The sequence below is a fragment of the Myotis myotis genome, unplaced genomic scaffold (genome assembly GCF_014108235.1).
Source record: "Myotis myotis isolate mMyoMyo1 unplaced genomic scaffold, mMyoMyo1.p scaffold_m19_p_8, whole genome shotgun sequence".
In the NCBI taxonomy this organism is placed as follows: domain Eukaryota; kingdom Metazoa; phylum Chordata; class Mammalia; order Chiroptera; family Vespertilionidae; genus Myotis; species Myotis myotis.
Genome location: NW_023416390.1, coordinates 3,272,098 through 3,299,995, shown reverse-complemented (window position 1 = coordinate 3,299,995; position 27,898 = coordinate 3,272,098). Strand labels below are relative to the sequence as shown.

Here is a 27,898-nt window from a genome sequence, read left to right as displayed (position 1 = left end):
CAGGAAGCCATAGTATATTGAAAAAAGTTTGGATTTTATTTTTATTTTTTGGTGTGAAAGGAAAGAGGTTTTATTCAGGAGTCAGTCACAAAACCTGGGAGAATGGCAGACTCCCGTCTCAAAGACCAATCAAGAAGTTTGGATTGACACTTTTGAAAGAAAATAAAACTAGCCCAGCCGGTGTGGCTCAGTGGTTGAGCTTCAACCCATGAACCAGGAGGTCATGGTTCAATTCCAGTCAGGACACATGCCCGGGTTTCAGGCTTGATCCCCAGTGTGGGGCATGCAGGGGGCAGCCAATCAATGATTCCCTCTCACCGTTGATGTTTCTCTCTCCCTCTCCCTTCCTCTCTAAAATCAATAAAAAAATATTTTTTTAAAAAAGAAAATAAAACTAGAATGGCAAATGTCAATAATATTAAAAGGTTTGGTAACAAATATATAAGCAATATGAAGATCTGAAAATGAAAACCCCAATTTTATAAGCAACTTGGATATAATTTTCTTAAATACCTGATTTTCAGCCAAAAATGAATGATAGGAAAGGATGAAAAAGACTACTTGAAATAAATATATCTCAAGATTTCTAATTAGAACTTTTAATTTTGAATGACTCAAAGAACAAAACAAGAGATCTAGAATGGAGTTCAATTAATAATACCATGGTTTCATACATCATTAATCTCATTTAATGGAGGAAAGTCAAGACTTAAGTTTTATGCTATCCTCTCAAAGGACAATCTGTAAGTGTCCCTTAGTGATAATTTGTGAAACACACGCAAAATAATGAAAACTGTTAATTCTAACATAAAAAAGTCTAGTAAGAGGCTAAAAAAATTATGATTTTAATTTGGATTTCACAATGGAACGGCCCAAATCTGAGTAATTACACTTGCATCACTGGTGCTACTACTTCCACGTCATTCTAATGGTAATAGGGCTTAATGTGAAGTCAAGAGCGCTTCACCGGCTCAGAGCCAGGCTCCTGCATGCTCAGGCTCCCCGGCATGAACCTGTGGGGAGAAGAGCTCCCACACCAGGTTAAACTGAGAATTAAGGAGCAGTACTTTTTTTTGGAGTAACAATATTTGAATTTTAGCATTTAAGTCAACAAAGGTTTTTTAAAAAATTAGTGCACTGTAACAAAAGCAATATACTTTTCCTTCACAAGTAAAAAATAAAAAGCCAGAATTATGAGATAGATTGGTACTGAGGAAAATTAACACAGTGGAGTAATAAACAGAAAAACCAGGGCCCTGCTCTGAAGACACTAGGAGATCCAAATATCTAAAGTAAAAACGAGGGAAGTGGCTATACATTTTGCATAGTATATGCTGGAAGAGCTAACTTGTAAAGAAAAAGGAAAAAAACGTTTTTTAAAGAAAACATTTGTCTAGAACTTTAACAGCCTTTTGCTTGTTTAAAATCTTATTACTTACGCATTTAGCCTAGCTCCAAAGGAATTTATGTTAAAAGCCAATGGTGCACATTTATTTTTAGAGTCACATTTCTGCTACACTCACTTTCTTTCAAAGGTTCCAGGGTAATGTTTATTTTTAGAGCTTCTGTATAATTGTAACATTCACTTCTCACGTGACCCGTCTTTATAAACTGTGGTAGACGACTGCTCACTAGAAAAACACAAGCAGTCCAAGGGAACACGGATGGGAGTCAGTCTGCCAAATAACGTCTCGTCATCCTAAATACTGCCGACCACACTTCTCATGAAAAATGAACCCACAAGCAGAAGGCTGTTCCAACGAAACATAAAACAGACTGACTCATAAAAAATTACAAAGACGTTAATTGAGAGAGGAAGGTGTGAGAAACCTGGGAAAGGGGGTTGGATGGAGTGGGAGTTTACAGCAGATAACCTTTAAGATTATTCTCAAGCCCAATGTGATTCTAACAAACTCTAAGATTATGGTAAACAGAAGATGATCAAAGATCTAGAAAGATTGAACTATATTTTAGAAATAAACAAATATTCTATTTTGCCATGACAGAAAATGGTAATCAGGTCAAGTTTATTCTGAGTAATCTAAGTGAAAATCTGAGGGATGTGCCATGATACAGCACAGCAAGTTGCATCTCCAAGATCTGATTTTGGTTTTTATTATACAATGTAAGTATCACATTTAATATAAAATGGCAAAGAAGAGACTGAGCAGAAATTACATTACTTTGTTTAAAAAAAAAAGCATTCTAGCATTTCCTAGGAGAAAAAACAAAATTTTTACAAATGAACAGTAAAGCAGATTCTTAAAACTAAAAATAGTGCATAACTTTTAGAATCAACTAAAGTACTTGCTGAAACTGAGCAGCGCACTGTTTAGGTTGAAAGCAACCTTCCTATATAACAAGTGCTGGAGGCTGGCAGTCACTTCCGCTGCACGCTGATGGCCCTGCTCCCTGCTGTGGACTTGCCTGATACGGGTGGCTCTCTCACCCCGATAGCATGGCAGTGCATGGGAACAGCAGAAACCACATATCCTTCACGTTACACTGAACAATAAATAAATTCTGGGGCAGCAAAAATATTAGAGCTTCTTTTATGACAAAACTTGGAATCGGAATAGCTCAATGAATCATTTATGCATAACAAACTATGTGGAAAGAACTGCTGCTGGTTTTCAGAATGTGGAGAGATGGCTGGCAAGATAGACGTTGATATAGATAGACACATAAACACTTGCACGTATAACACATACATCTTATATAGATTATCATGATACAGATTGACGTATCAGTCTATATCAGTGATTCTTTCCACAGACATACATGCCTATGGGACACCACATTGTGAGCCAAGACAATTAAGCTCTTTGGGTTACCATTTCCTGTGCATCAAATGAGTTAAACACACCAACAAAAAACAAGGGATCTTTTAGAACAAGTGATCATAAGCTGTTACATGAATGGCAAATTTCATCAAACAGGAAAATTTTAAGTGCTGTATTTGATCCACAATGCACGGAAACTTGTTATAATTTTAACTGTGCTATGGAAATATACTAAGTTCCTTCTGAAAACTGAATTCCTTGAAAATAGCTAAGGTAAATTCCTATATTTATAGTTATTTCACAATATAAGTTCTACTGAGATTATCTTCATTTGATTTAGCAATTTTTTTTAACTCTAGATAACAGATTATATATTCAATAACAACAGTGATATTCCTCCTCAAATACCAGAAAGACCTGCAAAAAATAGGGTAGTGTTTTGTTTTTTTTAGGCTGTCAAATAAAAATAAAAAACAAAACAAAACCAAGAACTAGGAAAAAAGTCTTTATTCAAATACTCTTAGTACAACTAATAGGAAAAAACCCCCACTAATGCTACACTGCATTATAAAAAAAGAAAAGAAAGAAAATAAGGAAGAATCCCTTAGGAGTATTTCTAATTTTTTCTTCACAGCAGCCTCAGAAATAATTAAGAATATAAAGCATTTTAATAGTATCTTCATAAAGGATAATTTTTTAAAGTTAAAGTTCTAAATATTTGTTATATATAAATGCTGGAATTGCTGTCATTAAAAAAAAAAAAAAAAAACCCCAATAAAATCCGCTTAAAATAAATTTATTGTACAATACAAAAAGTAGGCATACTAGAAAATAAAAGATACATTATTAAATATACAAAGCAAATGAAAGAAAGCTAAATAACACAAATGTTTTAATCCAAACATGAAGATTAAAATGCACAACATTTATGCTAAAAATAAAGTATTTCAAGAAAGATATACATTTCAAATGAAATGTTAATGATGAATGAAAAGAAAAACAAATACGTTGACTTCTAAGTGCTTGAATATCAAGAATCAGTAATGGCATGAAACATTAAATCCAACAATACTGGGTACTTTTCAAGAACTGTATTTGAAAAGGTGTTAAAAACACTGAAGGGATTAAAATAATGTTGTTAAATCTGGCAAAGTTTTCTCCCTTTTTTGCAAAGTAAAGTTGGAGGGCCTATTCACAATACCTCCCTGTCTTCCTTCTGTGCCTTCCTATACATCTCTGGATGCCCCTCCTTAACCAGAGGCTATAAATACAGTAGCTTACAGTGCCCTACTCCGCTGGTAAGTGTGCAGTTAGCCTTACCAACATAAAAAGGTGCCACAGATTAACAATTTTGAAATCTATACAAATATGAATACAATATGAAACATTAAATTTTCATTTATAAAGTAAAACTAACCTACAAATAAAATAGTAAAATGTAAGAATTTAAGACACGAGGGGGCGGGGGGGAAATAACGCCTTTTTTGCAAACTGTCAACTAAGGCATTCAGTTCCCCAAACCACAAATGGCTCTGAACGTATACTGTCCCCGGGTCTAGCAGAGGTGAGGCCTCCACACACACTCCTCTCCTGTGGACGGCCACACCAGAAGCATCCAGTTAGAATATACATCTGTACATTAGAGGAACATTCAAATAACCATAAAGTCCTTGGTAAAATCCTCTAAAACCTCACATTAACATAATTATTTAAATAGAAAAGTTTTAATACTTATGTTAGATCAAAAGGCTTCTGAACACCTTTGGGAGGAAACATCTTTTCCTAATGATCAGGAAAATCATATGATCAGGAATTTTTACATCTATGTTTGCATTGGTATCTAAATGACCCAGTGAAATATTTCTCGCTATCCTGTATTTACTTTTATTAGACTTTACCTACCACAAATACGCCATGACACAAGAAACTATCAAGTTCTCTTTCTAGGATCCCACCCCTGCACCTCCAAAATCTACAAGTTTAAAAATGAATTAACAAAAAGCACCTGGAAGCTGAGAAACTGTGGGGAGATTAGAGATGCATGGAGGAAGGAGGAAGAGTGAATAGGTCCTACAGAATTTTATAATCACTTTGCCAAGACAGACTTTAAATACTTTTAATTCTCTGAAATCAGATTGTGTAGAACATATAGTTCTTCTCTTAAAAACAAGTTTTGATTCTCAATATTCCATTTTTATAACCAAACAAAAGGATTCATATCTAACAGGTGTTTTAGTAGAACACTCACTACCTTCAGACTCAATTTCCTAAGTACTCTAAAAGAGTTCCCATAGAACAAACTTTATGAGATGCTATAATTTGTCATAAAAGATTCATTAGCATTTGTAAAACCATTGGAACAAAATTACTAAAAGCTAAAACCAAGATTCACCAATTTTATTTAAATATAACAGAAAAGGCTACGTGCATAATAGAAAATAATCAGGTAAACATTTCACTTGAAGACACTCTGCTCCTTCTGGTGACCATAGCTTCTTAGCAGAGAACATGTCACTATCTTGTACCTGAAATTCTTTGGCTGGAATGTTTTAGTAACATAAGACATTCCTGTATATGACAATTCTGACAGAACATAGGAGTTGCAAAGTAAAAAGGCAAAGACACGACTTATAGAGCGTTTGGTAAAATTTTAAATGGATTTTTTAAAATTTAAAGCCAATCAATCTATCACTAAAAATGGCATGACATGTAAACATAAGCTAATTTTATAATCTGCTATATTAAATAATTTGGGATTCATTATTTTACCTTTTTAAGTTTTCTTTTTAGCTCAGAAATACTTTTTATTGCCACTAAAGACATGTCCACTTTAAAACTGGAAAAGAAGAAACAGAATGTAATGAAACTGATAGGTTCAATGTGTGGGTTTTAGAACCAAAGAATTACGAATTTCGATTACTATTTTAAATGGGGTTACCTGACTCCATAATTCAGTTTTTTAATTATACCAGGAAAAACTTTAAATCCTTTTAGCATTTTTTAAAATAAAGCAAATTTGCTTTACTTACTTATAAATACTTTTTAAAAACCGACAAATCTACCTTTACACAAAGACTAAAAGGAGAAAAAGTTTTATGGCTTAGCAGCAAAGGTTGAGAACACAAAAAACTTATATAAATATTTATATTATGCAAAAACACTAAAGATGTGTGAAAGGTAAATGAAGAACACTCTGAAACTAGCGCCCACTGCTTTAGCTTTTCTCGCCCAGACTCTCCATTCTATAAACTACAGTTGTAGAGGTGTCCTCATTTGACTCAGGTGACACTTTTTTCCACACTGTCTCTTTTAAAGCAAGTTCTTGTTGGAGACTTTCACAGTCCAAGGGTCCCAAGGAATGCTAGTTGTTCAAGCAACATACATAATTTATTAGTGCACTTGAGTGAAGAAAGGTCCGAGCTATAAAATGGTATTTTTCAGTGAATGTTATTAAAATCTGCTCACATTTTCACCCACCACCATTTGATGTTAGCTCCATGTTATTCATGTTGACTCTCATGGGAGTGCCTACTGTGCTGGCTCTAATTTTCATATGTTATTATAAGTGACTTTGATTGCAACTAATGACATGAAAACTTACTTAGTTTATGCATTAAAGGATTTTCTTTCTACCTATAAGTGCTTCATATAAGCTTCAAGTCTAATTAGGTAATTTTATTACATACATTTTCCATATGGTTGCAAAGGAATTTAATTAAAACTCAAAACAAAACAAGTTCCTTAGTTCAGTGAACAACAATGAAAACAAAAAAAATCCTGTTCCTGAAATTTAAGTCCTGATTCCTAATACTAACTCTAAACAACTAGTGCTTGTGTAATATGAAGCCAAGCACACTAATAAAAAAAATAGTACGAGTATCAGGGATACTGCATTAAACACTTTTTGTAGAAAAATATTTCAACAATAGTGGGTTATAAAACTTATGAGGCTTTGTATGGTGTCTCACTAATACTGTAATACCATAATCCCTTCCTATTTACATATCCATCCACGTCAAAGTAAACTTCATTCCAAGACTATAAAATTCTAGACAAGTATTAAGAGTAAAAACAGGCTTTCTTCTTACAGCCTGTAGCGCTTTCTAACGTGTCTTGGCAGAATCAATTCTTTAAAATATTGCTTAAAATAGCAAAAAATGGGAAGAGAGGAAACCCCGCTGTTAGGCTAACCAGTTTCAATTTAATTAAAACATCAATACTTAATATCTATGAAGTACTGGCCCAGGATAAAAATGTGAACAATTTGTTTTACACTCATTTGCGATCAGTACAGATATGAGGCCATTACCAATTACACTAAATTTTATTTAAACTGGTGAGTCTCATTTTCTCTCTTAAAAAAATATTGCATAACACTCTAAATAAGAATTTAGCTTACCCTTTGATCGCCACCTTCTCTTCGAGGATCAAGTTTTTTTGCAAAGTGTCTCAAATTATCATAGTTATGGAAATTACACAGAGAAACAAGATCCTGTAAATAAACAGAGCCAGGTATAAGAAATTAGCTATTCACTAACTATTGTTTCTTCATAACTGAATAAATTATACGAATGCAGCCCAATTTAACTACTATCTCCTACAAAGCACTTCTGCATGTTACTAAAGCAACACGATCCATCAAAAAGAGGACTGCAATAGAAGAAAAGGATATGAATACACATTTTGAGATCACTGCTTACTAGCATGATCACAGGGCTCAGCGACTCAACTTGCTTAAGTTTCATTTCCTATAAAGTGAGCATTATAATAACAGGCCATATGAAAGAATTCTTTCAAATAGCCATAAAATAAAACACCACAAAAATACAAATACATATTCTGATTACAGTCTGTTATAATCTGCAAGCAATCTCGTATCATTCTCTAATTTTTATAGAAAATAAGAAACTGAAGATAAATCAGAGTTTTAATTAATAAAGTCTGGAGAAAAAAATGAAGACCCTGGGAAGTAATAACTGTAAATAAGCTGGAAGCTAAAATATTAGCAAGAGTTGGGTCACAACATAAAACACTGAACTAGTCAAGAAGTGTAATAATTTTAAATTGCAGTGCCTGTTTCCTAAAAAAAAAACAAAAACTTTTATGGATAAAGTTATTCAACCATGCAAGATTAAAGATGATACAATACACTATAATAATCTTAATTTATATTGGATTTCAAATTATTTCTCCAAGTTGGTATGTTTTGCTGAGCTTTTGGAAACCAAAAAGTAATTACAACCATAAATAGTAAAATACAAGCATCAAAGAAAATTAATTTTCTGCGAGGATGGTTCTAGGAGAGCCCTCTATGAGTGCTCCCATGGCTACCTAGTAACTGGCAGACAGGCAGGCAGAGTGCCAACAAGCAATGAACTATGAAAACGAGTAAAAAAAATAAAAAGATAAAAAATAGAATCATAAGATGGCTCAAGTTATATGATCATTATTTCCGTTGAGAACACATGCTTACGTGACAGAAGTGAATTCCCTTCACACTGTTGCCCATCTTGTCCAGAGGGGGTGACCAGCACATCATGCCCATGACATTTGGGACAACTAAAAGAATGCCCCCAGCAACTCCGGATTTTGCAGGAAGACCAACCTGAAAGTAATTTGAAAAAAGGACCATTTATGTTAACATTTTAAAATAAGATAAGTTATTATGTCCAACAATAAGATAAATGGCTTAAAAGTCATGGTGTATTTATTTCTATACAGAATTCCAACTTTAAAAATGTTGTGGGCATTTACCAACATGCTTATAATATGGTAAAAGACAGATATAAAACAGTTGGGATGTATTTAAATGTAGAAAAATTTCAAAGATATTCTAATTTGTGGGCTTATGTTTTTATTTTATTCTTTCTGCCTACATTTTCTAATTGTTTTTATAATAAACATGTACTGCTTAAGTGTAAAAATGATTTTCAACAAATATTTTGACTAGAAAAATGAGAATTTCTATCTTCTTAAAAGATTCTCTGTGGTATAATGTCAGAGAAATTTTGAGGAATAGAGATAAGATGATAATTCAAGTTAATCCTCTTCAAGACATTTACCTTTACATTATGCAAAACTTGATAATAATTATGATAAAAGACAAAATTAATCGCTTACTAACGTTCAAACAATGAGTTCCTCTTGCTACAAGTAATCTTGTATAAAACTAAGTTAAACAAAAAATTCACCTGAATGGGATCTACCAAGTCACAAGGAATACAACAGACAGTGAGAGCATCAGCAAATCTAGATTGTGAGAAACTGAACAGGATAAATGACCCAGTTTTTTCAACCCAAAATAACAAGAAAAAAAGACAAGGCAGGGCGGGAGACTATAGATTAAAGAAGAAAAATAGAGGGAGATACAACCAATCATAATTGTAAGGCACTATTTGCAGCCCAAGTCAAAGAAAAAATAATAATTTATAAGACAGTCCAGATGACCTGAATAGTAATGAAATATTTTGATATTAAGGATTAAGGTTTTTTGTTTTTTTATGTAAGAAAGATGCTGTGGGTTTAAGAGCTGCTATCATTTAGAATTACTGACGGAACTATGACAAGGATGGAAGAAGCAGGTATACATACAGATGAAACAAAATTGGTCATGTATTGGTAAGTATTAAAGTTGAGTGATGCATTAACATTAAATAAGTCTGTTTTTCTGTTTTAAAATAAAATAATCATTTTAGGGCATTTGCTTATTGACATAAACAGACTGAAATAAAAAGTCTACACATTTTACAAGTGGCACATGCACAACAGAATTTAAAGCAGTAGATTTTTAAGTTTTAACTTTAATATACTTTATGTCCTTTAAAATATCTGTGGATTTAACCAAAAAATGTTAAACATCACAATTATGCACTATTTCTGAACTTAAACATTAACAATGAAAGTAGTCTATACTAACCTTGTATACTGGAATGCCTTAAAAGAAGTGATGAGGTTCTATAAATAAAACTTCAGGTTCTTAAGAACATCTGATAGACTGCTTAACAGTAACTCTATTTCTTACCAATTCTGTAACAAATTAACCTTGAAAACAAGCTTCTCTCTCAAAAATTAACGTACAATTAAAGAAGGAAAGTTCAAACTGCAGTTTTAAAAGAACTAGTCCAGACTAGCTTCTTGACAGAGAAAATTAAGATTAAACAATAACTTACATGGAAAGCAAACTGCCCTGAGAAGTCATACATGCCACAGGAATGCATCAGACTCAGAGTGTTTCGCACCGCTTCTGGGCTCAGTACTCTTTCACCAGTAATTGGGCAGAAACCGCCATTAGCCAGTGTTGCAGCCATCACACTAGCTGATTCACACGTTACTTCAATGGAGCATAACTAAAAGGAAGCAAAAAACCAATTCTGAAAATCTAGGCTCACGTTATTTTTAGTATTGCATTTGATTTCTAAGATGATCTATTTTATCTGGCTTTTCATACAGATCTGAAATGATCCCAAAGGGGTCATTTTAATATAACTTGACATTCTAAAGATTTTAATTTGACCAAAGTTCTAGCCCCTTTAAGGTTTATTCTGATTTTCCCAGTTATTCAGTCTTTTAATGGCAGAACTAGGCTAGGAACAGCCAGGCCCTACGCACTAGTACAGTGGGGCCTTAACTTATGAGTTTAATTCGTTCTGTGACGGAGCTCGTAACTCAAATTACTCGTATGTCAAATCAATTTTCACCATTACAATGAATTGAATGCTGGGCTGATGTGGCGATCACTGCGCCAACTAGCAGTGGGGTATCTGAAGTTGGCTCGTAACCCAAATTTTAGCTCGCAACTCAAAGCAACAAAGCAAAAAATCGGCAGAGACGGCTCGTATCTCGAAAAACTCGTTAGTCGGGACATTCGTAAGTCAAGGCCCCACTGTATTCGTAATTGCTCCATGTAATATTCAGAACTGCTTAATATTTAATGCTTTCTCTAAGATACACCAACATAATTATTAACTCAATAGGAAAAAAGGAGACATGAGATATTTTTTAGATAAAGCAGTATAACAGGTACATCTACATGAGAAATTGTCACTTTAGAGAAAAAATGCTAATTGCCTGACATTTCGCCTATAACAAAGCTCAGCATCCCCATATGGCAACATGCAAAGGACTCAGTGAAGAAAAATCTAAGGCAGCTCTAGCCTGGATACATGTGTGCCTAAAGCAAAGTGCCTTCTTTTAACCTTCTCCTAACATTCAAATATTTATTTACTATTGACCCTGGGTGCTGAATGTAGAAAAGCAAAGCCCAGTTACAATGTACAATAAAATGTTTGTAGTTAAATATAATCAAACTAATGGAAAAAGTTTACTATACCAAACCCAAATTTACCCATAAAACTAAAACAATAAATATGGCCTATTTAATTTTTAATTAACAGCAAACGAAATGGGTGAAAAGTAGAGGAGAAATAGGGCCTGGAGAAGAGAAAGAAAAAAAACTGAGTTCTCTGACTTAGAAACTTTCTCACTCACACCTCAAGATCTACATACAAGAAGCGCAAAGGGGTTTGAAGACAGCAAAAAGAAAGACTAATTAACTGCAATGACTGGAAGCCACTTTTTTACTGACTTGCACTTTTGCCTATTTATATTAAAACCTCTTCCCAATTCCCCCAAAACTACAGAATCCATAGTTACTATACTGACCCATTCAGCAAAGACAAAGGTTGATGTAATCATGAAAACCTTTCTAAAATAAATGAAATTTAAATTCTAACAATCATTTCTTAATTTATACTTAGTATTAATGAGTTTTGTGTGTCATAAGGTAATACACTCCTAATATGACATATCCTAATTTAAGAGTACTTTCCTGATACCCTGATGAATGTTTAATTAGATGCAGCCCTTCTACAAAAAGTAGTACTTCTGTGGCTGTCTCTTGGTTTCTGCACTGAAGTGTAGAAATGTCACAGATTTAGTAGCATGTAATAGCCAAAGTTAAATATGTATACCAAAGGAAAAGAACTTACACATACAAGAAATTCATATGGGCTAGGGGAAAAAATAAGGGCTGCTGGATAAAAGTAAATATGATATTAAATAATAAACTTCACACCAATAGTCTCATGGTATTTTCAATGCAGAAAGTTAGGTCAAAAATATTCTACAGCCCTGCCAAAACTGGTTTGGCTCAGTGGATAGAGCGTCGGCCGGCGGACTGAAAGGTCCCAGGTTCGATTCCGGTCAAGGGCATGTACCTGGGTTGTGGGCACATCCCCAGTGGGAGATGTGCAGGAGGCAGCTGATCGATGTTACTATGTAGCTTCACATTACAGACCCATCAGAGGCGCTAATGGTATTAAAGTGATAAAAATGAATGAGCTGAAAGTATGGGGGGAGGGATGTCCAGGAATACTATCTTTAATTGAGTCTATACCACAATAGATGATGAGTCTGAAGAGAGTGGAGCTTGCTGTTCTACCTTAAAAGAAAACCCACTATGTGACTGCAGAAGCGAACTGAGAAACTGCAAGTGACTATGAACCATCATTAACTCCTCCAAACAAAATGTAAAAGCTAAGAAAACAGAGGTCCGTTTATAACAAGAAGCTGTCAATTGTTCCTGACACTTCTTAAATAGAATGTGTTTACAGAAATAAATATTCCCTGATACATCCCGAGTCATGACTTTTTAGGAGATACACACATGAGAGTGTCTTTCATGAGTATATTGTTTCAAATGTCAGTGGGAAATGTATTTTCTCTTGGCTCACAGACAAGATTTCAGAGATTTTTATATTGTGCTAAATGATACACGCATTTATTTGTATACACAATTCATATATTTAAAGTAAATTACCTGGAAATAGAAGTCTAATATACCAACCATGTCTGTGCCTTCTGGAAAACACTGAAAAAAAAAGAAAGGCAATTAAAAACATAGAAACACAGGGGGGGGGAAATGCAGATATAAGATTAAATTTTAAAAATGTACATTGATGTTTTATTTTAATTGAGAACAAAATAGCACATAACCTAAGAAAGGGTATAAACATGAAATCACAAAGAACAATAAAACAAAATAACATCACATATAGACTTCTAGATTCTAGTTTAAATGACAAAGATAAACTGATTCATAATTCATAAGCCAAGTTACTGGACCAGCCTCTTAAAATTTAAAAAATCAAGTGTAATCAACAATAGTAAGGCATTTATTTGAGTAAATGGGTGAATCCTTTCACAAAATTTGCATTAACATAACTAGTCAAATATTTGAATACTGCCAGATACAAATCAATTTAATAACATGAACACTTTGATAGCATAACTCAAGGTTATTTTGCAAAAACTTCTAAATCTTAAATAGTAGGTAACTGTTTAAAATCGACTGTTGAATTCTTAGCATGTATCTTCATATATTTTATTAAATAAAAGAATAACTTGAAATAGAACAAAAGTTAAAAACCTTTTTTTCTTTTAAGTAATATCCTATTGCAAAATTTCGATCTCCACTTTCTCTTTCAGACTGAAACCTAGAAGAAAAAATAACATTTGCTTTATTTTCTGTAAAAGTATGGCTGTGTAGCTTAATCTGTATGTGCAAGTGCAGTACAAAGAACACGGACCTCATGGTCAAGACTGCTGGGTCCCAGTCCCAGTTCTGTCGATAGGCCTGCTAGCCATGTGGCCTTAGGCAAGTCATTTCAGTGACACCTCTTTCCATCTTAAATTTCTCAGTGTAAAAAGGTTAAAATAAAGTAGGCCAGTGGTCGGCAACAAACTGCAGCTGGCGAGCCACATGCGGCTCTTTGGCCCCTTGAGTGTGGCTCTTCCACAAAATACCGACTTCTGCACATGGGCCACGAAGTTTCAATCACACTGTACGTGCGTGCCCGCATGTGGTATTTTGTGGAAGAGCCACACTCAAGGGGTCAAAGAGCCGCATGTGGCTAGCGAGCCACAGTTTGCCGACCACGGAACTAGGCCCTTTCTAATCCTCCTATTGTTTTTAATAAAGAAGCTAATTACCCAAAATTCCACCATTAAAATGCACAATTTTCTAGCTCTCTCAAAAGTACAATAGTCAATTCTAACTAAGGGAATACATGGACATTGCACTGAGGTGGGGACACATGAAATTACAGCATTCACTGGATTAACAGATTTCAGGTGGAAGCCCAGGCAGTAGCACGAACAAAGTTGTAAAGGTATAAAATACGGCATTTCATTGAAAAATAGCAAATATTCTGACGTATCTGGGAAATGGGATTTATGAAGAAGAGTAGAGAAACATCAAACTAACAAAGGAGGAGAGAACCAAGATGGCTGTGTAGGCAAATGCCTGTATTCACCGCCTCCCCCAACCACACCAAAATGACAAGAAAACTACAGAACCATCACCAGAACTGCTGGAAAGCTGGCTGAATGGAAGTCCTACAACTAGGAAAGTAAAGCAGGGAGCACACTGAGACTGGGAGGAGGTGAGCAGGTGCAGGACGGGCTGGTCCGGCACCCATGTGGGCTGCACTTGGGAGGGAGCTAGCTTCTGTGGAGGCCACCGGGAGGAGCAAGGGGTCCCAGCCCAACACCAGAAGCCCAGCCCAGGGTCCAAGAGCTGGGGACAGAAGTCCCTACGGGCAGTAAGAACTACAGGCTGGTTAAAAGGCTGGCACCCTGAACTGAGCTTACAATTACAATCTCCCACTTGCTCTGAGCTCCAGTGCTGGGTGAGACTCTGGGGAACCCAGACCCATATGGGGAGAAACTGAACTGTCTGGCATCGAGGCAGGAATGTGGGGGCGGCTTTCTTCCAGATGGAGGTGCTCTGAGCCGTTTTGTTCCTGTGCTGGGACCTCTCTGGTTGCAGGGCTGACTGGCAGCCATTTCTGTTTGCTCTGCCTGGTGATTCCCTGAGACCCCACCCCACCCAATTTACAACCCCACCCAAGCTGTGGGAACAGCTTTTGCATATGAAGGGCCTGTCCTTTCTCAGGCTAAAAACCTGTCAAAAAGCTGCAGCTGGGCCATAACTGCTCGCTCCGGCCCGCCCTGTAGATCCCCTGGCGACCCGCCCCGGACAAGCCCTGCACAGAGCCATTTGCCGGATAGCCTCAGTGCCGGGAGCCGGTCCATGCTTGCTGTTTCAAGGGACCTGGCATATATGGCATACTGTTCTTAATATGTTTGCTCACCTTCTTGGCACTATGTGTTTTAACCAAGGTCTCTGAGAAAGGTTGTTTCCCCAGGTAGGGATTTTCCCCTGAAGTTAGGGAGGGAATAAAACCTCTTAACTAAGTGCCAGGTGGGTAATTAATCACTTTAACTACGAACAATCATGCTTAAGCTACATAATCTTTACTCCCTGGAATGGAGATAAGAAACGCCCTAACCTTTGAAATAGAGATTGATAGGATTGAATCAACTGGTATAAATACAGATGTAACAAGACAGCAGACACAGAACTTAGAATACGGAACCAAGAGAGACAGAACCTAGGCACAGAACCTACACAGAACGTTCTCTAGAGACAGAAGAACTTCAGTGGAGAGAACATGGCAAAAGATCCTGGACAGAAACTGGCCTCAGAACCTAGAGACAGAACCTAGGGAGAGAACATGGCAAAAGATCCTGGACTGAACCTGACTACAGAAATTGGCAAGAGAACTTGACTAGAACCTGGTGACTGAACCTGGCTAGGAGAACCTGGAGAATCTGGCTGGAGAACCTAGCAAGAGAACATGGACACAGAACCTGGCTGGAGATCCTAAGCAGAACTTCGCTGGAGATCCAGACCAGAACTTGGCTGGAGATCCTGGCTGGAGATCCTGGCTAGGCTGCTGATCAACTGAAAAACGCTAGATTAGCACCGCCCTAGAGATCCAGCACAGAAGCTCTCCCACTGCAGACACAGCGGACTCTCATAGCCAGTTATCCTGGAGGTCAAATCACCACTGGTACTGCCGACAACAATCAAGGCTTAACTACAACAAGACTGCGCACAAAGACCACTAGGGGGTGCACCAAGAAAGCATAACAAAATGCGGAGACAAAGAAACAGGACAAAACTGTCAATGGAGGATATTGAGTTCAGAACCACACTTTTAAGGTCTCTTAAGAACTGTCTAGAAGCCGCCGATAAATGTAGTGAGATCCTCAAGAAAACTAATGAGACCCTCGATGTTATGATAAAGAACCAACTAGAAATTAAGCATACACGGACTGAAATAACGAATACTATACAGACTCCCAACAGCAGACCAGAGGAGCGCAAGGATCAAGGCAAAGATCTGAAATGCGAAGAAGCAAAAAACACCCAACCAGAAAAGCAAAATGAAAAAAGAATCCGAAAATACGAAGATAGTGTAAGGAGCCTCTGGGACAGCTTCAAGCGTACCAACATCCGATTTATAGGGGTGCCAGAAGATGAGAGAGAGCAAGATATTGAAAACCTATTTGAAGAAATAATGACAGAAAACTTCCCCCACCTGGTGAAAGAAATAGACTTACAGGTCCAGGGAGCACAGAGAACCCCAAACAAAAGGAATCCAAAGAGGTCCACACCAAGACACATCATAATTAAAATGCCAAGAGCAAAAGACAAAGAGAGAATCTTAAAAGCAGCAAGAGAAAGAAACTCAGTTACCTACAAGGGAATACCCATACAACTGTCAGCTGATTTCTCAACAGAAACTTTGCAGGCCAGAAGGGAATGGCAAGAAATATTCAAAGTGATGAATACCAAGAACCTACAACCAAGATTACTTTATCCAGCAAAGCTATCATTCAGAACTGAAGGTCAGATAAAGAGCTTCACAGATAAGGAAAAGCTAAAGGAGTTCATCACCACCAAACCAGTATTATATGAAATGCTGAAAGGTATCCTTTAAGAAGAGGAAGAAGAAGAAAAAGGTAAAGATACAAATTATGAACAACAAACATGCATCTATCAACAAGTGAATCTAAGAATCAAGTGAATAAATAATCTGGTGATCATAATAGAATCAGGGACATAGAAAGGGAATGGACTGACTATTCTTGGGGGGGGAAAGGGGTGTGGGAGATGCGGGAAGAGACTGGACAAAAATCGTGCACCTATGGATGAGGACAGTGGGTGGGGAGTGAGGGTGGAGGGTGGGGCGGGAACTGGGAGGAGGGGTGTTATGGGGGGAAAAAAGAGGAACAAATGTAATAATCTGCACAATAAAGATTTAATTTAAAAAATAAAAAATAAAAAAATAAAAAAAGGCTGCAGCTGGGTCAGGGAGACCCAAATCTATCAAAAGGCCGAAGACCCAGCACGAGCACCAGCCTGCTTTGCTTCACAGCGGGGCCTCGTCTGGGCACTTCCAAATCTGATACAAACAGGAGGAATCTGTAGATCTCTCTGTAGCTCCTGCTGGGTGGCCCCAGGCAGTGGCTGACTTTGCACCTCCCTGGAGACCCAAGAGCCAGTGTACCCAGTGGTCAGTGTGAGACCATACCAGATTACAACTCTACACATCCACAAGCAACACAATTCAAGGGGCAGACTCAGTGAACACCAAAGCCCCACTGAAGCAAATCCTACTCCATAGGCGTGTCTCCTGCACAGCAGCTCTCCCACTGTAGTCACAGCTGGTCCTCACAGCCAATTGGCCTGGATATCAATTCCTCCCAGTGACACCAAGCGCAATGAAGGCTCAACTACAAGACTATGCACACAGCCCACAAAGGGGTGCACCTAGAGTATCCACATCAGATGACTGGAGAGGCTGAGTGACTGGGCCCTATAGGACACCTACTGTACAAGGCCACTCTGTCAACTCAAGAAGACTTAGCAGCTCTATCCAATACATAGAAACAAACACAAGCAAGCAGCCAAAATGCAGATACAAAGAAACATGTCACAAATGAAAGAAATGGAAGAAAGCAATCTAGTGGATATAGAGTTCAAAACCACGATTATAAGGTTACTCAAGAATCTTCTAGAAACCTCCAAGGGACTTAGTAAGACTTTCAAGGATCTTGGTGAGAATGGCAAAAAAAAAAAAAAGGAAGAAAGAAAGAAAGAAAGAAAAAGAAACAGTCAGAAATTAAGCATACATCAAGTGAAATAAAGAATAATATACAGGGATTCAACAGTAGAGTAGAGGATCCCAAGAATCAAACAATGATTTGAAATATGAGGAAGGAAAAAACACCCAACCCGAAGAGCAAAAAGAAAAAAAAGAAACAAAAAATATGAAGATAGTGTTAGGAGTCTCTGGGACAACTTCAAGTGTACCAACATTCGCATTATGGGGGTGTCAGCAGAAGAGAGAGAGCAAGATATTGAAAACCTATTTGAAGAAATAATGACAGAAAACTTCCCCTACCTGGTGAAAGAAATAGACTTACAAGTAGAGGAAGTACAGAAAACCCCAAACAAGAGGAACCCAAAGAGGTCCACACCAAGACACATATTTAAAATGTCAAAAGCAAAAGACAAAGAGAAAATCTTAAAAGCAGCAAGAGAAAACCAGTTACCTACAGGGGAGTGCCCATACGACTGTCAGCTGATTTCTCAACAGAAACTATGCAGGCCAGAAGGGAGTAGCAAGAAATATTCAAAGTGATGAATTGCAAGAACCTACAACCAAGATTACTCCACCCAGCAAAGCTATCATTTAGAATTGAAGATCAGATAAAGAGCTTCATAGACAAGAAAAAGCTAAAGAAGTTCATCACTACCAAACCAGTATTATATGAAATGCTGAAGGGTATTCTTTAAGAGGAAGAAGAAGAAAAAGGTAAAGATAAAAATTATGAACAACAAAGTGGCAACAAATACACATCTATCAACAATTGAATCTAAAAAAATCAAATGAGTAAAAAAATCTGATGAACAGAATAAACTGGTGAATGGAATAGAATCAGGGGCACGGAAATGACTGACTGACTGACTGACTGATGATTCTCAGAGGGAAGGGGGTGTGGGGAAAGAGATTAAACAAAGATCTTATATGCATGTATGCATTACCTATGGACACAGACAATAGGGTGGCAAGGGTCTGGGTGGGGTGGGAACTGGGTGGAGGAGAGCTCTGGGGGGTAGGGACCTCTGTAATAATCTCAACAATAAAGGTTAATAATAATAAAAAAAAACTAACAAAGGAGACTAGGACCAAATTATCAAGACTGATAAATGCTAAGAAATGTAATAGCTCTTGATTGCCAACAAAATGAAAGCTTAAAGCTCTCAAACAAGCTACCTTGTTAACTCCACATTTTAGAAGGTTAGTTCTGACATCAGTTTGGGAACAGGAAAAAGAAAGGATGAGTGATGTTATTAGGTGACTACTGTAATGAGAATTACAGGAAGCCTGAATTTAGGTAGTGATGATAGACCTGGAGGGAGAAGTTTGACTAAAATGAGAGCAGTTGTGCAAATCTTCAGACTTGATGGGAAAAAAGAGAAATAGTGTGAAGTCACTCTACCAGGTCTTAAGGAGGGCAGAGTCTAATGGAGACAATGGGGCAAAGACAAGATATAGAAATAGTTCAATGAAATATGAGAGCACAGAAGGGTGAGATGAAATTAATAAAAAGCTTCCTGGGAAAGTTACTGAAGCTGATGAATAACAGTTGGTAAGGCAGACAACCTGAAAAGGTTTGCCCTCTGAAACATAAAAAGCATCACCTAATTAGAACTCCTGCCAAAAGTGTTTGAACTTTATCTAATCACAAGGAAACAACCAGGCCTATAAAAAACAGAGAATATCCACTACAGCCCATGAACTAGATCCAACTTGCTTCCTGTTTTTATAAATAAGGTTTGTTTATATGGCTACGTTCATACTCAGAGTAGAACTAATAGTTGTAACAGAGACTACTTGTCTAAAATTTTTATTACCTGGTCCTTCACAGAAAAAGTTAGGTAATTCCTGCTCTAGAAAATAAGTGATTGGCACGCTTAAAAAAAAGTCATTTAATAAAATTTTTAAAAGCAAGAGACTAAGGCAGGCAGACTGTTTTACTTTTAAAAGACAAGAGACCATGATTAGTTCCTTAATTAGTTTATGGCATTTAGAGGACATTTGGGGACACCTATATATTGATTAATATCACATCTACACTAATAAAAGAGAAACATGGTAATTGGCGTACGACCGCTACCCTTTTCATTGGCTAATCAGTGAGATATGCAAATTAACTGTCAGCCAAGATGGCGGCCGGCAGCCAGGCAGCTTGAAACTAACATGAGGCTTGCTTGCCTCAGTGACGGAGGAAACCAACGTTCCCCGCCTGTGGCTGCAGGCCTCTGAGCGGGCAGTTTAAGAAACATTGTAACAAATACCGCCCAACTTCAGCCAGCACATTCGCAACATTGTAAGCAAAGGCCAGAAACCTACTTTCAGCACCGGAGGGAGGCCTAAGAGCTGGAGCCAAGCCTCAAGGTAAAGCTGGCCCAGAATAAAATTAAAAAAAAGAAAAAAAGGAGCGGCTGGGAACTTCAGTCACCCCCAGCCTGAAAACAGCCCTCAGCCCCTCACCCAGACTGGCCAGGCACCCCAGTGGGGACCCCCACCCTGATCCAGGACACCCTTCAGGGCAAACCAGCCGGCCCCACCCATGCACCAGGCCTCTACCCTATATAGTAAAAGGGTAATATGCCTCCCAGCACCGGGATCAGCGTGATAGGGGGCAGCGCCCAAACCCCGATCGCCCTGCGGCTCTGTGTGTGACAGGGGGTGGGGCCCCAACCCCCTGAGCAGCCCTGCTCTGTGCCTGATGGGGGGGAGCTCCCCAACCCCCACCCCACGGGCCCTGCTCTGTGTGTGATGGGGTAGAGCCATAACCTCCCCATCGGCCCTGCCCTGAGTATGAGAGTGGCGGCGCCCCAACCCCCTGATCAGCCCTGCTCTGTGGGTGATAGAGGGCGGTGCCCCAACCCCCTGATGGGCCCTGCTCTGTGTGTGACAGAGGGTGGCGCCGCAACCTCCCCATCGACTGCCTTGAGTGTGACAGGGGACGGTGCCCCAACCCCCCAATTGGCCCTACCCTGAGCGTGACTGAGGGTGGCATTGCAACCTCCCAATCTGCCCTGCTCTGTGCATGATGGGGCGGCGCCCCAACTCCCCAATCGGCCCTGCTCTGAGTCTGACCAGGGGCTGCACCTAGGGATTGGGCCTGCCCCCTGCCACCCGGGAGCAGGCCTAAGCCAGCAGGTCGTTATCTCCCGAGGGGTCCCAGACTGCAAGAGGGCACAGGCCGGGCTGAGGGACTCCCCCCACCCCCCTGAGTGCACAAATTTTTGTGCACCGGGCTTCTAGTGTTAAATAATGTCCTTAAGTGTCGATGGTACTATAGTTATGTAGGAAAATGCCCTTATTCCTAGGATACACAGGTGAAGTTATTTAAAAGTGAAGCGTCATGATGTTCACGTAATTTCAAACAGTTTAGAATAGAAGTCACCCATATAAATGTACATATCTATATATATAAAAGGCTAACATGCAGTGTCCCCTTGGGAGTTCAATCACTCGCTATGACACGCACTGACCACCAGGGGGTGGCGCAGAATGAAGGAAGGCCCCAGCTGGCAGCCAGACATCCCTGGACTGGGAACAGGCACAGGCCAGGCTGAGGAACCACCACTCCTCCCCTCGCCCCCTGCACAGGAATTTCGGGCACCAAGCCTCTAGAACAGCCATGGGCAAACTACGACCCTCGGACCGGATCCGGCCCATTTGAAATGAATAAAACAAAACAAAAAAAAAGACCGTACCCTTTTATGTAATGATGTTTACTTTGAATTTATATTAGTTCACACAAACACCCCACCCATGCTTTTTTTCCGGCCCTCCAGTCCAGTTTAAGAACCCATTGTGGCCCTCAAGTCAAAAAGTTTGCCCACCCCTGCTCTAGAATGTATGTGTGTGTGTGTGTGTATGCATGTAGAGATACACATATATTTTTTTACTAAGGAGAGAGGTTGATAAAAAGCAGCTAAGAGGAATGGTCCATTATAAAATCCTAAGTCATAAAGCAGACTCACGTTGCATTACTGAATCCAACATATTCATTACCAGCCATCTTATTCAAAAACTGCATCACCTATAAACCAAAATTTAAAAGTGTCAGTATCAAAAAATAAAGATATAAAGAATGTAGCATGAAAACTGAATTCTATATTGCACTTACATAGTCAAATTTTTCAGCATTATTCACTCCTTGCTACAAAGAAATTAGACATGAAAACATTAATGAAGGTACCACATTTAAGTTTTAAATGAATATAATATAAAAATTTCAAACTATCATAAAATTAATATACTGTGCATTAGTACTTTCAAATCTAGAAAATGCTTCTAAAGTAACCTAATATTTACATAAATTATATACATTTTTTCATTAATATCCTATGTTGAAAATTATCTGAGTTACAAAGGGAATGCTTTATTTTAAGTATAACTTTACCCAACCCAAAGTTATAGAATTTTAAATACAAGTTACTCCAAATCCCGTATCTTTCATGACAGATAATCTGCTAGACAATGTTAATTCCATATTTTTAAAAAACTTAAAATAAAGTTTCACCCTTAGAGAAAAAGTAAGTATGGTTTTAAATTAAGAGCAATCTACTTATATTTTTTAAATAACCTTAAACCAATATATGAGTTAGAAAAATGAGTTATGTTGCAAAATTAATCTTTTAATTCTAGTATATGCAAACATTCTGGATAGATTTTACTAGTGTAGAGAAAGCTCTACTTTTAATATCTCACTTGTTATATAATAAACCTTGAAATAAAAAAACATATTTCAGAGTCTCTAAAAAGTTAGCTACGTCTGTATTTAACATTGTGCCAATTCAGAATATAGAAGATGTATTGTTTCATCGCTTCTATTTCTGACATGTTAGCTACTGCAAATGTCAATAGGTAAAACCTATGTAATGTAGATCAGTTCAAGTAGCCAAACGGTTGCATTTTACCTCAGTGAAGTTTACAAAGCAGTAAGTTGTAGATCTGAAATCAAACGTATTAATTGGTGATGTGCACCCAAAAGAAACAATACATCTCTAAGTTTAAAACAGGTTCAAAATAAAAAAATTTGACAACTATAGTTTTAAAAATAAAAAATTTTAATTTTACCTTCAAAAAATCCAAAACATTACTATTAAAATTTTAGTATGGGGGGAAAACCTGTATGAGAGTATTATTTAACTGAATAAAGCCAGGTTCATTCTCCACTTTATAAGCAGATTAGAATGTGGCTGACAATCTGTGGAATCCTAAAAATCACTTTATTTAAGAAAGGATGCGCAATCCACATATACAATCAGTAGCTAGAAAGAACACCACATTTTTTCATCAAATTAGTTATTAACAAACTTATACAAGGATAATTTAGCTACAGCCATACTGTAATCACTATGTCTTTTCTCTAAAATGTTCTTCTGACATATTTTAAGTTTTCTTTCCTTATAATACACCAGAAATCAGAATGTAGAAATTTAACTCCAAAGCTGTTCAATGAAAAATAATTAAAAGAAGAAATTACCAACTTCATTGAACTGTTGCAGTTGTCAAAATATTCCATAGATCCTAATGCTGTAAAATATGTAACAACATTTAAACCACAAAAACCTTTTTAACCTTTAAAAAAGCATAAAAAATAAAAACCCAAAAAAACTAACAAACAAAAAGAACCACAACTCTTTTGGAAAAGGATGTCAGCATTTGCATTGTGATGTCACCTGATTACTGGTTATACAATTAATCAATGTAAAACAAGTTAGATTGAACTTTCATTCTCTCACCTAAACTGTGCCCTATAAAATTAACACAAATTTTCCTTATTTAGCTGTTGTGTTTAATAAAAAAAAAAAAAAAAAAAGAAAAAGAAAAAAGAAAAACCGTTTCAATCCTAGACTATGGCCACCTTTTTGTAGCTTACCAAAATCAAGTACGATTGAGTTTTGTTTCTATGGTTTTGTTACAGAAACCTTCATATTTACCAATGCCTATCATTATAAAAAATTTGAGTAAGCTACTTGAAGTGTTCTAGACAAATTATGTAAAAAATAAAAATATTTAAATGATGGTGTTGACTCAAAAAACTCTCCAAAACTTACCCCATTTAAATGTAAAAGCACTTGGTTACTATTTATTCTTATTATCTATCCTGGAAATAGCATTTAATGTAAGTCAATAAATATATTTGCCCCTGTATCTCTTGGAAAGACTTCATGAACCCAAACAATCATAAGATGTCATGTTATTTTTATTTTGAAAAAGTTACTATATAGAATTTATTTGTAAAGATATCAAAGAAAAAATACGCATACAAATAGAATAAATACCCTGCAAACAAATAAGCAAACGTGAACTTAAAAAACCATCCTCATCATCAATTAGTGGGTGCAGCGGTGTGGAGGGACAGGGGTGAAAATTAAAATGGTCATGGCCATATGGGGGCTGGGTAGACTCTTCCGTTTATTTTGTGTATGTCTGAAGATTCTCATTAAATATTAAAGGGAAAACGTCTATTTGCTAATAATTTCTCATATTAATTTACAAAATTCGTCCTTGAGAATATTTTCTTTACCCTTAAAACAATATTTGATTTTTAATTAGTTCATGTATCAGTGGATATTTTCTATTACTAGAATGAGTTTAATTCTTTCACTATTTTAAATTTTTACAAATGCACAAGTTGAGAAATATCACTGACAACAGATGAGAAGATAGAAATAGAAAAGGTTTAAAAGCAATGTCACAGTATTTTACACATCTATCTCATTACATACAGAAGTCACAGTAATCCTCAAAAATTATGCTTATTGCTGCTACAAAAACTAAGACCGCGATTAGATCCTCTTTCTATTCTGCTGAAACCAAAGAACTAGAAACAACCTGGTATTATAAGAGGACCTGCTCCCAGTCACTACAGTGCTTCACATCCTCACTACCACTGACTCCACTGTTTCAAATGTCCTCTTTTGTTGGTGGCCCACAGGTTTTCAGAACCGGAAGCAGTGCACCATGGTAAAATTTGGGACACATGAGAAGTATACCTTTCTTTTGGGAAGTGGGAGGAAACCCGGATTAAAGGCAGATTAACTTCTAAAAAAGCATATATAAAAACTGAGATTTGAAAACTGATAATCTAAAGCTATTAATACTTTTATTCTTTTTAGCCTTTTATTCTTGGGGGGAAAAAACCCTATGACCAGAAGTATGTTTATTCCAGTTTTAAATCACTGCAGCATTATTATATATCGCATTATTTTAATCTTTAAAAGTTACATTAAGTATAGCAGGAAAACTTTAAAAAAAATAAGCTGGATAAAATATACTCACTAAATTTCTAATCCACTGATCAAATGACTTTTTAAAAAAAATGTTTTTATTGATTTCAGAGAGGGAGGGAGAGGGAGAGAGAGAAACATCAATGATGAGAGAGAATCGTGGATCCGCTGCCTCCTGCACACCCCACACTGGGGATCAAGCCCGCAGTCTGGGCATGTGCCCTGACCAGGAATTAAACCTGGGACCTGCAGGACGACGCTCTATCCACTGAGCAAAACCAGCCAGGGATGACCAAATGACTTTTAAAAAGCAAACCTGCCGAAACCGGTTTGGCTCAGTGGATAGAGCGTCGGCTTGCGGACTGAAAGGTCCCAGGTTCGATTCCGGTCAAGGGCATGTACCTGGGTTGCGGGCACATCCCCAGTGGGGGGCGTGCTGGAGGCAGCTGATCGATGTTTCTCTCTCATCGATGTTTCTAACTCTCTATCCCTCTCCCTTCCTCTCTGTAAAAAATCAATAAAAAATATGTTTAAAAAGCAAACCACATGGCTTGTTTGAAAAGGCAGTAATCAGACCGAGATTACAAAATTATATATATTTATTTTTCTATAAACATACCTATCAAAGATATTAAAGAATCTACATTCCTTTAAAGAAAACTTTATGAATGAAAATTTGATAAAGAGGCAGTGACTTTCAACACTGGCTGATAAAATGTATTACTAGAGTGGTTTTACAACCTGTTTTTACAAAATACTCATGAATTGAACCATGTATTATACAATTTAACAGGTGAAAATATCACTGTTAACAGAAATAAATTTAATATAAAAATGACAAAGTCACTGCATTAATCTGTTCTTTTGTATACAAATAACTTGATTCCGTCCATAAAATATGGAGATATAAAAGCCAACTGACAATTATAGATCTTAGAGAAAAGACGCCTAGAAGTAAGGCAAAACAAAGTAACTGAAAATTTTATAAAATACTCCCAAGTTTAATCTTGCTTTAAAGAGAATGCTTTAAAAGCTAACTACTTGGAGTATTTTAATAGGTATTACAGATAAAAAATAATGTTCTAAAACTAGTTTTTTCATAGATTAAAAAACATAGCTTGAAGGACATTAACTAAAAGCTAAAAAAGAGAATCCTATCTTGTAGCCGTGATAAAATACCCAAGCTCTGGGTGCTCCCTGAGCAAAGGCCGAGGCCTACAGGTAGTGAGCAGCCACTACTATCTCAAGAATGATTATGCACCACTGAAAATCAGATGTGACTTTTAAACCAATAAATTTGCTTAAAAATAAAGCAACAAAAAAGTGAATTGTTTGGCAATAAATTATTTTTCATTTAAAAGAAACCTCAAATACACCAACTGATATAAACATGAAGTAATAAACCCATACAACCCTTTCTTATGCATGTCAGCAAGTCCAAGGCATCATCGATTGCTCCCAGAACCACAAACCGCCTTAAAAATGTGGCTTCCCAGCCAGCCTGACAGGTTACTGCCGACATAACCAAACCGAGCATCACAACAGGCAGATTTTCATGGAGCATGATTAACTCATTTTAAGAGAAAGAAGGGAAACAAACTTCTGATTTTTTAAATTAAAAAATACTTCTGATATTAAAAAACAGCTTCTTCAAATGACAAACACTGGAAACTACCACTAGAATAGATACATAAGCAAAGAAGACAATGTAAATCTTTTAAGATAAAAAAGCAGAAGTGTGGCAATAATCTTGTAATATGTTATCCTCATTTTTCATGCCCTAACCCTCAAGTTATTATCAGGCTTAACTTTCAAACTACAGCTACATGAAAAGTTTTACCACTGGAAAGAAAAAAATTACATACGAATACTACTATTCCACCCAGAATAACAGTGCTCCTTTCAAATTTATTTTTCCTCTTTAAATCAAATGATCACATCATCATCATCATCCAATAAAACTACATCAGAAAGTATTCCTTTAAATTTAATAGCTACCATAGAGAAAAAGAGAGGTAGTACCTTTATGTTTTATGTTGGTTTTTTTTATGTACAAAATGACATTTCTTTTATGAAGGTATTTACCTATATAGCTTTGTTTAAAATGTTAAATATTGGCGGTTTCCTACAAGTTTAGTAGGTAAGAATTTATGCAACAGGTTCCTTCTGTCCAAATCCTCCTTTTCTCCACAATCTGCTAATCCTTTGAACACTTGTTCTGCCTCTTGCCCCATTTCCTGAGGATCACCACCAATCCTACAAGGAAAAAATATCAATACTACAAAATTATGAAATAAAGAGTCTTACTAAAGACTCTACTTAGTGTGTGTGTGTGTGTGTGTGAACGGAAGTAACGTGAAGAGACTATTTTAATAGCACCATAATAAAGTTTTGAATTTGAAAGGAAAAAACATAGCTTGAAAGACATTAACGAAAAGCTAAAAGAGAGAATCCTATCTCGTAGCCATGATAAAATACCCAAGCTCTGGGTGCTCCTTGAGCAAAGGCCTAGGTCTATAGGTAGTGAGCACCCGCTACTGTCTTAAGAATGACCATGCACCACTGAAAATCAGACGTGACTTTTAAGCCAGTAAATTTGTATCTTTTGTATAAATTAAAATTCAGAAAATAAAATTTCTGCTTCTTGGACAATATAACTGTGGTAGGTAAAGTCAAAGATGAAATTAACAGAAACAGCAAACAGAAAAATCAGGAGATTTAGCTCAAGCCCGATCCTGCTGCAGTTAAAAGCCATGGGATTTCTTCACTGCACATATTAAAGTAAGAGGGCTGGGCTTGAAGAACCTTTCGGCTATGGTTTTCTCACCCCAATTTCAATGACCAACTCATAAACATTACATGATCATATAACTTGTAGAGA

General features: G+C 36.9%; 1 protein-coding gene across 1 annotated transcript in view; it reads right to left on the bottom strand.

Annotated features, from left to right (window-relative positions):
- The window catches only part of GLS (glutaminase), a 77,267-nt gene that overhangs the window by 24,028 nt on the left and 25,341 nt on the right, over positions 1-27,898 (bottom strand). Inside the window, 7 exon segments of the mRNA XM_036318962.1 lie at positions 7,183-7,275; positions 8,257-8,388; positions 9,953-10,129; positions 12,601-12,651; positions 13,210-13,276; positions 21,760-21,818; positions 21,906-21,938. Coding sequence (XP_036174855.1) covers positions 7,183-7,275; positions 8,257-8,388; positions 9,953-10,129; positions 12,601-12,651; positions 13,210-13,276; positions 21,760-21,818; positions 21,906-21,938 — 612 coding nt within the window.